Below are 11810 nucleotides of genomic sequence, written 5' to 3' on the forward strand. Positions count from 1 at the left end.
TGATGGTCGTTGCTGACAGAGGAGGAGCATGGGCAAGAAGCACAGATTTTGAAGCCTGGAGTCCTGGGCATAGTCCAGTACTCGGAACAGGGTACCTGGGGGTGGAGGTGGCAGTGTGGGGAGAAAAAGGAAGACCAAGCTCTGGACACTGGAGGTTTTGACCTTAGCCAAAGAACTAGAGAGGGGTTGGGCTGTTTCACCCTTTATCTCCTCATATGGAGGCACAGACAGAGCAAAGGTGCAGACCAGTGGACTGCTTGCAAGAATTCTCCGACCCCAGCATTGGCTGTGCATGCATAGCCACAGTGGAATACACATGGGGATCAGCCCTCCATGAAGAAGGATGCTTCAGGTGCTGGATCTCATGACAGGCTGCGTGGAAGGGGAGGGAGTTGTGTGTGAGCCTGCATGATGGATAGGAAGAGGGATCGATGTGTTATACACACATACACACACACACACACTGCTTACCATTGAAGACTCTGCTGTTGAAAGCAGGACTGGAAGAAAGCCAACGTCATACCAATCCTGCCAAAGGACAAGCAGGATGACCTAGGTAATTATAGTCCAGGGAGCTTTACATTAATCCCAGGCAAAATTGTGGAACAGCTGATTGAGGACTCAGTCAAAGAATTAAAGGGTGATAAAATAATTAACTATCAGCCTGCATGATTTTATGGAAATGAGTCACCATCAGATGATCCTGACATGATTCTTCAAAACCATTACACGACTGGTTGACAAAGACAGCTGTGTTCACACAGTGCACCTCTCTTACAACTGCACAACGTACAGATTAAAAATTAGCACTAGGCACAATCACTATGGTCCCCATCAAATGGTTCAGGAACTAACTGATAGACAGTACAAGGTAATTGTTCATGAGGAATCATCACTGGATGGGGTTCACGGGGATGAATTCTCAGCCCAACGCTATGGGTCAAGGTGGTAATATAGGCAAGGATAGGTTCATTGATACAGAATGATCGGAACCACTTGGTAAGCTAAGCACAATCCAACAACATGCATTTAACCAAGCCAAATGCAAGGTCATGTATCTGGGAACAGCGAATGCAGGCCATACTTACAGCATGGGGCAACCATATCCTGGAAAGCCGTGACTTTGAAAAGGACTATGTGGTCATTGCAGATAACCAGCCGAACATGAGGACCCACAGCGCTGCTGTCGCTAAAACAGCAAACACTATCCTTGGACATACAAACGGATGAAATATTGCACGAGAACAGTGAAGTGATATAACTTCAGTATACAGCATTAGTGAGACCATTACTGGGGATACTGATTCCAGTTTTGATGTCCACACTTCAAAAAGGAAGTTGAAAAACCAGAGAGGGCCCACAAAAGCACTGCAAGAATGATTCAAGGTCTGGAAGCCAGAAGCTGGGAATGAGCGACAGGGAGTGGATCACTTGATGATTACCTGTTCTGTTCATTCCCTCTGGGGCACCTGGCACTGGCCACTGTTGGAAGACAGGATACCTGGCTAGATGGACCTTTGGTCTGACCCAGTCTGGCCGTTCTTATGTTCTTATGGAAAATATGTCTTACTGTGAGATAAAAAATAAAAGGAGCTCAGTCTATTTAGTTACACAAAGAGATAGTTGAGAGGTGACTTGATTACAGTCTATAAGTACTTCATCTGGAGGTTCCTGAGAGCAGAGAGCACTTTAATCTAGCAGACAAAGGCAGAACAAGAGCCAACAACTGAAGGCTGAAGCTAGACAAATGCAAATTGAAAAATAAATCCTTCTTTTTAAACTGCGGGGAAAATTAAGCCCTGAAACAACTTCCTTAGGGAGGGAGTATAGTCACAGTCGTTTGGAGTCTTTACATCAGGATTGGATGTTTTCCTAAGAGACATGCAAGAATCACATGGGTGAAGTTCTCAGACCCATGGTAGGCAGGAGGTCAGACTAGATGATCATAACGGTCCCTTCCATCTTTAAAATCTCTGAATAACGTCATCACAATATTTACTGTACTCCTGACACTTACCCAGATATATGGATTCACTTTAGTGTTTACATTTGAATCCACTCTTAGAAAAGTCTGGAAGGTTATGGATAAAAAATAACAAAGGCAGATCATTATGGGCAGAGTCTTCTTTGGTACAGATGTTCCTGTGTGTGTTCCAGGACTCGACTGTGCTTTTACTGCCATACTGGGTACCATAAAAACCAACAAATTAAAGCTTCTTCCAAACAGGATTCATACTGAAACAGAATTGGAACTACAGAGCTGCAGTTTATGAATGAGACCGCCACTGGTCCCATTAGAATTAATAAAACTATGGTACCTTGGATAACAGTTGCATGTTAACTGTTGGCAAATGATGACTTTTAAGGACAACTGCTGTATATTAATTATCCAAATAACTAACTTCTAACTCAGCATTTTATGTAACTTTTTGTAACTCTTTAGCAACCAGTAACTATTATAAAGTCATGAAGATAAATGCCTGTTTAGAACTTACGGCACATTAACAAAATTCTGTGCTATTCCTGCTGCAGAAAGACAAAGAGGGACATCACTGGCCAAATGCTGAAGCCCTCCCATGTGAAAAAATAACTAAATAATCTTGAATTCAATGAGAACTTTGTCTGAGTGAAGACTGCCAGCAGAGTCCCTAGTAGGTGGAATGGTAAAGGAGATAGCTTGTTACATGAAACACAGATTTTATTACTGTATCTTCCTTTGAAAAATTTGCGTTTTCCACATGAGCAAGTAGATACAGAATAAAAAGCAGGATGAGACTGGGAGATCTGTGAATGCCACTAAAGCAAATATTGTATGTATTCAACTTCATCTCCATGCTGGCAGGGGGTACCTACCTCCATTTCAGCATAAAAGAATTGTAAGCCAGGAAAATTTTACTAACTTTCGACAAAGAACGTTCATATTTATGATGTTTATTCATGTAATTGTGTACAATAGTTACGACAATACCAGGATCCGAAACTGGAAGCCTGCCTGCTGTTTGATGGTAGGGTGGGAATAGGCATCACAGACTGCAAGGCTACATATTATGCTATCAATTAACGAGGTCATTCAAGATCTGAAAGAGTGTGTAACTCGAAGAGCCTGATCCTGCAAGATGCTGAGTCCCTGAATTCCCAGCCCCACCCAGGAAGCACTCAGCTTGTTGCAGGGTCATGGCCTAATGAACAGCCTTAGCTGCAAAGCACCTTCTGCCCTTCAATACCATGTAATTAGATCTACAATCAAAAGGGCCGTACTTTCAGATGTCACTGCCATGGAACAGGCAGTCAGGTTTTCATGACAGCACTGATGGAGGTGGGACACCAGCTGAGGCTTCAGCCACCTAAGAGCTGTAACAAATTGGCCCGCAGGAACTGGGTTACCCAATCCTGTAACACCTGTGATATTCCCCGAGAGAGTCAAGTGCTAATGGAATGTTCATTTGATACCAGGCTAGACAAGGAAGTGAAATGCCCGTTACGCAGCCTGAAATCTCAGACCGTAGCCCTCAAGTGGAAACATTTTAGAAGATAAAATAAACTACATTCTAAATCCATTCCGTTCACACTGCATGAATAACAAATAAATGGCGATTTCAATGCACGACAGCTTCTCTCTGCTACATTTCCCCTTTACCCTCTGTGCAGAAACTGTAGATTTGAGAGAATACTTACGAAGAGAAGATTGTACTTAATGGACATGAAAGACAATGTCATTTGTCTAGTGCGTGTTGACCTGAGGACAGAACATGGGACCCAACAGCTGAGAACCACATCATTTCTATTCATCCTTCATTAAGCAACAGTAAACCAATTACAATCCATGTCATCTGAAGAAAGGTAGCCTGATATGTGGATTTATGCCACTGCAACTTTACAGCAAAGCTATGGGTCCATGACCAGTTAACGACTCCCAGTTATACAGCTGGCATCAGCTGTGTGTTTGGAATGATAGTTCAAAATAATCGGACTTTGGGAAAGCACAGCATTTAATTAAAATAAGTAATAAAACTGGCAGCATGCAGGGGGAAAGGAACATGACACAGTATTTGCTGCTGAAAGAGGAGACATATCTGTTGGGATCGATTGATTGTTTTCTTTAAACTAAGAATTACTGACAAAGCAAGGTAATAACCTTCTGGAAGAAGAAATGATAGATAGTAGCTGCCATCGTATCTTTGAGGTTAAGAGCCACTTGATGATACTCTTGTACCTCCCAATGCTTTTGTTTTGCTGTGGTGTAAGTAGAGTGTCTATAAGACAGGAGCTTTTCGATATATTTTCCATCTGACTTAAATCCTACCACTTCATTTTGACTTTTATTGCTTTTCAACCTGGTGAGAGCCCTATAACGATTCATCATTAAAGTAATCTTTAAGCAGCTTTCCTCCTATTTGCCGCTGTATGTCTATATATATTAAGTGGAAATTGCTCTTTGAATTCACCTCTAACGTCAGATTCCATTTTTTGTCTAACAAGAATGGTATCTCCAATCATCCTCTGAATGCAGTAAAATGAGAACACCTTGCATAATATACACTAATCCCCTATCACTAAGAGGAGTCTGACTCTATCTCCTAGTGTGTGCACATTTTACAAACTGCACAAAGCCGGGTATATTTCAATTGCACTATTACACTCATTCAAAGACCTCTCACCTATCACCAGAAAGGTATATTTTATCTTTGGTTCAGCAGCTTCTGGACAACAGACCTCTGGGTCACCTGTGGCTGGTGTAGCAGAAGCATTCAAATCAGAATTGAGCTGCCTTTGAAACACTGCAATCACATAATTATTATCTTCTACTTATTTCACCATGGGAACTAGGGGAATATTCCATAGCAATTTTTTGACAGATTAAATTAATCTTTTGGCATTTGTTAATTATCTGTTTAACAGATCGTGATTTAGTCATTATTCAATAAATGATTTGCCAAGTGATTTCTGCAGATAATTCTTGGTCTATAGACCACTCATGAGAAGTTTGGTGCAAGAACTTGGCATTCAAAAAGCAATCTCTTTTAGATATGATGGCTCTAGATCATATAGCTAGTTTCTGTTCCCTGATTGGATGAGCATAGCACATAGAATCAGGATTGCAGTGCAAATATCCACACTGGAAAATTCAAAATTCATTGCTTGTGACAATTCTCCAACATGTGCTTAAAAACTGGCTGTTTTGACAAACATTCTCAGCAGTAAATACTGGCATAGAGTAACACAGAAGAGCTGCCAGTTGAACCAAATTTGTTTAGAATTTCAAACGCATGTTTGTGAGGAACATTTTGCAGAATTCAGCCAGCTCTAATTGCCATTCTGTCTACATGTAATAAGCAGTAAATGTGACGACTACCATATAATCTTTCCAGTGTTGTCTGCATCCAATTACAATGGTAATTTGATTATTTAATGCTCATGATGTTTTAGAGACCGGTCTAGCTTCTGGTCTCATTTACACCTGTTTTACATTGCTGTAACTCTGGTATGTATAGTGCTTTCAGTATAGTGCCTCCTGACTTACACCAGCATCAATGAGAGGAGAATCAGGCCCTATGTCATCATAGAAGCATAGAATATGAGGGTTGGAAGGGACCTCAGGAGGTCATCTAGTCCATCCCCCTGATCAAAGCAGGACCGATTCCCAACTAAATCATCCCAGCCAGGGCTTTGTCAAGCCAGGCCTTTAAAACCTCTAAGGAAGGAGATTCCCCCACCTCCCTAGGTAACGCATTCCAGTGTTTCACCACCCTCCTAGTGAAATTTTTTTTTCCTAATATCCAACCTAAACCTCCCCCACTGCAACTTGAGACCATTACTCCTTGTTCTGTCATCTGCTATCACTGAGAACAATCTAGATCCAGCCTCTTTGGAACCCCCTTTCAGGGAGTTGAAAGCAGCTATCAAATCCCCGCCTCATTCTTCTCTTCCGCAGGCTAAACAATCCCAGTTCCCTCAGCCTCTCCTCATAAATCATGTGCCCCAGCCCCCTAATAATGTTTGTTGCCCTCTGCTGGACACTTTCCAGTTTTTCCACATCCTTCTTGCAGTGTGGGGCCCAAAACTGGACACAGTACTCCAGATGAGGCCTCACCAATGTCGAATAGAGGGGAATGATCACGTCTCTCGATCTGTTGGCAATGCCCCTACTTATACAGCCCAAAATGCCGTTAGCCATCTTGGCAACAAGGGCACACTGTTGACTCATTTCCAGCTTCTCGTCCACTGTAACTCCTAGGTCCTTTTCTGCAGAATGTCAGATAACTACCTGCTGGCTATGGGACAAATCCCATCCCAAGCACGTTGTTTGAGTTACTGGGCATCTTCTCTCCCAAGCCACAAACCAGCAGAGTTGCTGCTTCATAGCCATCACTGCAGCATTGCTCACAGCTTCTGCATCACTCCTCTAGTGGCTGACAGGTTCACACAGCAGCAGATCTACCTGTCCCGCTCCTGATCCTCCACTCCAGACCCTAAAACTCCCCTCACCCTGTGTTACAAAGAGCAGAGAGACCTTGCAGAGCAGAGTTCTGGGGTGCATGACCTCTGTGTGAGCTCCCTACATCTTCTTCCACTCCCACACAAAAGAACCATATTACTTCCCTACATTTGCTGGGGCAGAATTGCTCCTAGTCACTAATGAGCTCTTTCTAGCCGTCCCAAGCAGGTACACAAGTACTTACTCAAGCACTGCGCACTGATGCTGGGGAAGTTCAGGAAGGAAGACGCGATCTGTCCAAACTGTTTAAAGCAAGAAGTCATTCCTGTCAGGAAGCCTAACCACACAAAAGCACATAAAAAGATTGCGGTGAAGGTCAGACTTCTGCTCGTGTTCCTTAAGGGCGCTGTTACAAAAAACACTCACTCTGCCACATTAAACATGCTGAAAATATTACTCACCAATGACACTGTTGCATTTGCTCATCATAAGATAACTGCAGTGCCAGCAACCTGCAGAATTCTCCCTGTGTGCTTGGAGTACATAATCATACACTGCCTACTTCCGTTTCCAATCCATGCTTAAAACCCAGATATTGCGTCCCGTACATGCATGACCAATTCTCCTCGGCAGGGTCTGTGTCTGCGTGTTCTCAGGCTAATTAACATGGGCACATGGGTCAGTCATAGGAACTAGCCTCCCCGCACTATCAGATCCTAAAGCCCAGCTTTTCTGGGGGAGAACTTGCTTGAAAACTCAGCCAGAAGGCTTCCCATTCAGCTGAGTCCTTGAAGACTAAACCCCTCACTTGTGCCTCTGGGCAAACCTGAAGTGCGTCAGCAGCTGGTGAGAAAGGAGGAATGGCACCAATTGTCACTGACTTCATTAGACACTTTCCAAGACGGCACCTTTCTAAAAAGTCTCTCTCAGGAAATGTGATGAAAGTGGCTTCTCTCTCTGGGGTGTTAATGCAACAAAAATTCAGCCACAGGTTCCGGGTGGGAGAGCAGTTAGCAGCGGTGAACAGACAGCTGACAATAAAAGCCCCTGTGCCCAGAGGCCCGTCTAAAAGAGGTTTATCTTCTTCTGAGAGAAGAAACTGACACCTCGGAGCGAAGAATGCCCTGAGCCCTGAAGAAGCACTAGCAGCCAAGGCACCCTTTAAAAAAAATCTCATTTTACACCACAAAAACAACACTGCTCCTGCCTCTGTGCTTCTCTCTCCACCAGTCCCCTTCATCCTTGCCACGGCCTGGGACAGCAAAGCAACGGGCCCTGCACATGCCCCATGCCCTGCTCCTAGTCCCCAGGCACGACCTTGCCCTTTTACAGCTCTCCCTGCCCCCTCCCAAAGGTCACCCCAGGAAGGAAGAACAGCTCAAAGGTTCAGTGCAGGGACCCCAGCGAGTTTACTCTCGTTTTGTGCAACCACTTTGCTTGCAACTCAGGTGGGCTGTTCGGTGTGCTGGCTCTCTCCCCCCACCCACACTGCCAGCCCTCCCTTCCCAGGTTTAGACGACAACCCCAAACCCTTCTCTCTCCTCTCCCACATCTATGGAGGTGCGTTACCCTGTGCGGGGGGACGCTGCCTGCACTGAGCAAAGATCACTGCCCCTTACCCTGGGAATGGCACCTACCTTCTCAGAAGCTGGGGTGGGCAGGTGACTGGAATCCCCTCAGACAGCGAGCCCAGCTGGCACGGCCAGGGCTCTGCTGCCATGCACAGGGCTTCGGACACACCAAGCGAGCATCTTCTGCAAGCAGAGCTGCTCTTCACACACACCACACTGCAGCCGCAGCCGAGGAGACTGCTGCACATGTACCTCTGCAGACTAATTCTCACTCACACCCCGGGAGTAGGGACAGAGTCTCTTAACCCTTTGGAGGCCTGTGCCCTGGCAGCTGCCGCTCTCCCACTTTGGCGCTGAGCAGCAAGTGGCACTAGACTCCTCTGGGGCGGGATGGAGGAGCCTGAGTGGAGAAGCATCAGGCGTGATCCACAAAGTAGCACAAGCCTCAAGTTAATCGCAGCCACTTCTTACCTGGCCAGGCAGGCAGCCCCGCACCACGGGCAGCGCTGTGTCCTCGGGGCAGGATACGCGGGACCCAGGGAGCAATCGACGAGAGGCTGGGAATAGCAGTGCTCACAGATCCCTCCGGTGCCCCCTGCATGCGGTGGGGCGGGGGTGCCCAGCCTGGCGTGTCACCCCCACATGTCAGCGCCCGGGCAGCGGGCAGAGTCAGACATTAGACTGGACGAGTCTTTCCTTGGATCACTGGAGCTTCAACTGACTGGGCTCCGGCTCCTTGCACAAATGCTTCTCCTCTAGCTGGCTCGCCACCGAGCTCCCCATCCTGTCCTCATGCCCCCGCCGAAAGCATCCTCATCCCCTCCAGCCGGTCTGCCTGCCAGCCAGCACAACACATTCAAACCCAGCCAGGCGCAGGAGCGGCTCCCTCTCTCAGCCTGCAAATGTGACTGAAAAGCATGGCTGAGAAAAATGTTACAATTAACAGGGGGGAGGGGGCTCCGACGGCTCAGCTGCTATTCTTAAAGGCACATTGCCCACGTGTCCCCGTCAGGGAGCAGACTGCAGGGGGGCACTCCGAGGGGCGCTTTTTATTTGCGGAGGGAGACGGGAGGCATGCTGACCAGGAACCCAGAGGAGACAGCAGGAAGCACCAGGGATGAGGAGGGAGATGAGGCAGGCCTCCTGACATTTGAGCAAAAGGGACTTGAGCACTAAGGACGCCAGCCTGGCCTCCGTTTGCCTGGGCTGGTTCTCCAGAGATGAAGGGGATGCTCCCAGCGGCTGGCAGCATCCCTGCCAGTGTATCTGCTCCAGAGAGACAGTCGCGCATCTGCCCTCGCTCAGCACCCCTGAAAGGTCACAGAATCACAGACTATCAGGGTTGGAAGGGACCTCAAGAGGTCATCTAGCCCAACCCCCTGCTCAAAGCAGGACCAACCCCAACTAAATCATCCCAGCCAGGGCTTTGTCAAGCCTGACCTTCAAAACCTCTAAGGAAGGAGATTCCTCCACCTCCCTAGGTAACCCATTCCAGTGCTTCACCACCCTCCTAGTGAAAAAGTTTTTCCTAATATCCAACCTAAACCTCACCCACTGCAACTTGAGACCATTGCTCCTTGTTCTGTCATCTACTACCACTGAGAACAGTCTAGATCCATCCTCTTTGGAACCCCCTTTCAGGGAGTTGAAAGCAGCTATCAAATCCCCCCTCATTCTTCTCTTCCGCAGACTAAACCATCCCAGTTCCCTCAGCCTCTCCTCATAAGTCATTTGCTCCAGCCCCCTAATAATTTTTGTTGCCCTCCGCTGGACTCTTTCCAATTTTTCCACATCTTTCCTGTAGTGTGGGGGCCCAAAACTGGACACAGTACTCCAGATGAGGCCTCACCAATGTCAAATAGAGGGGAACGATCACGTCCCTCGATCTGCTGGCAATGCCCCTACTTATACAGCCCAAAATGCCATTGGCCTTCTTGGCAACAAGGGCACACTGTTGACTCATGTCCAGCTTCTCGTCCACTGTAACCCCTAGGTCCTTTTCTGCAGAACTGCTGCCGAGCCACTCGGTCCCTAGTCTGTAGCGGTGCATGGGATTCTTCCGTCCTAAGTGCAGGACTCTGCACTTGTCCTTGTTGAACCTCATCAGATTTCTTTTGGCCCAATCCTCTAATTTGTCTAGGTCTTTCTGTATCCTATCCCTACCCTCTTGCTGAGGGCGCAATCCACACCATCCTCCAGATCATTAATGAAGATATTGAACAAAACTGGCCCCGAGACCAACTCTTGGGGCACTCCACTTGATACCGGCCGCCAACTAGACATGGAGCCATTGATCACTATCCATTGAGCCCGACGATCTAGCCAGCTTTCTACCCACCTTATAGTCCATTCATCCAGCCCATACTTCTTTAACTTGCTGGCAAAAATACTGTGGGAGACCATATCAAAAGCTTTGCTAAAGTCAAGGAATAACACATCCACTGCTTTCCCCTCATCCACAGAGCCAGTTATCTCATCATAGAAGGCAATTAGGTTTGTCAGGCATGACTTGCCCTTGGTGAATCCATGCTGACAGTTCCTGATCACTTTCCTCTCCTCTAAATGCTTCAGAATTGATTCCTTAAGGACCTGCTCCATGATTTTTCCAGGGACTGAGGTGAGGCTGACTAGCCTGTAGTTCCACGGATCTTCCTCCTTCCCCTTTTTAAAGATGGGTCCTTGGAGCAGGGTGGCTAGGAGACCGCCACGTTTCCTGACAGCTCCCCCTCCCAGCTACTCAGGGCCTCGGCCTACTCCCTGCCCCCTTCCTGCAGCTCTTCCTGCTGGGTCCCTTCCAGTGGGAGAGGAGGTGGCAGGTGAGAGCATCTTTAGAGACTTCGATGAAGGTGTTTTGTAAGTGTTGAGCATGGTCCTGACTACAGAGTGGAGATGGGGCCAGGACAGTGGGACCCGGGAGCCTCTAGGTGTCAACTGGCAGAGGGCACAGGGGGCACATACAGTTTTACAGGGATCCCTTGGGTCAGACAGATGCATAGTAACTCACTAAAGGGTGGCATGTGAGGTCTCTGCCCAGAGCCAGTAGCCCACTGGTCGTCATGATAGCTGGAAAATGTGCATACGGCTCAGGGGTACGGAGTGAGATGTCTACTGAAGAGAGGTAAACAGGAAGAGACGTGTCTCGGACAGGTGCCTTTCAAGGAGGAAGTAACAGACGAGGCTGCCTCTGGCTGGTCACGTGTGTACAGACGTGTACAGGAGGTGACGTGTCTCGGACAGGAAGTAACAGACGAGGCTGGCTCTAGCTGGTCACGTGTGTACAGACGTGTACAGGAGGTGACGTGTCTCGGACAGGAAGTAACAGACGAGGCTGCTTCTGGCTGGTCACATGTGTACAGACATGTACAGGAGGTGACATGTCTCAGACAGGAAGTAACAGACGAGGCTGCCTCTGGCTGGTCACGTGTGTACAGACGTGTACAGGAGGTGACGTGTCTCGGACAGGAAGTAACAGACGAGGCTGCCTCTGGCTGGTCACGTGTGTACAGACGTGTACAGGAGGTGACGTGTCTCGGACAGGAAGTAACAGACGAGGCTGGCTCTAGCTGGTCACGTGTGTACAGACGTGTACAGGAGGTGACGTGTCTCGGACAGGAAGTAACAGACGAGGCTGCTTCTGGCTGGTCACGTGTGTACAGACGTGTACAGGAGGTGACGTGTCTCGGACAGGAAGTAACAGACGAGGCTGCTTCTGGCTGGTCACATGTGTACCGACATGTACAGGAGGTGACATGTCTCAGACAGGAAGTAACAGACGAGGCTGCCTCTGGCTGGTCACGTGTGTA

The 11810-nt window shown here is 47.6% G+C and overlaps 1 protein-coding gene across 9 annotated transcripts in view; it reads right to left on the reverse strand.

The window, feature by feature from the left end:
• The window catches only part of HTR2C (5-hydroxytryptamine receptor 2C), a 459369-nt gene extending 450434 nt beyond the window's left edge, over nucleotides 1–8935 (reverse strand). For 2 of the 9 annotated variants that reach the window (XM_048864037.2, XM_048864038.2), the window contains exon 1: nucleotides 8074–8926. In XM_048864037.2, coding sequence (XP_048719994.2) covers nucleotides 8074–8255 — 182 coding nt within the window. In that variant the 5' untranslated portion in view covers nucleotides 8256–8926. Of the gene's footprint in view, nucleotides 1–6897; nucleotides 7127–8073 lie in introns of those variants that run through there. The other 7 variants (XM_048864030.2, XM_048864033.2, XM_075132608.1 and 4 more) reach the window with 6 other exon arrangements.
• Nucleotides 8936–11810: the final 2875 nt, after the last annotated feature.

The sequence above is a fragment of the Caretta caretta genome, chromosome 9 (genome assembly GCF_965140235.1).
Source record: "Caretta caretta isolate rCarCar2 chromosome 9, rCarCar1.hap1, whole genome shotgun sequence".
NCBI classification, from domain to species: Eukaryota; Metazoa; Chordata; order Testudines; family Cheloniidae; genus Caretta; species Caretta caretta.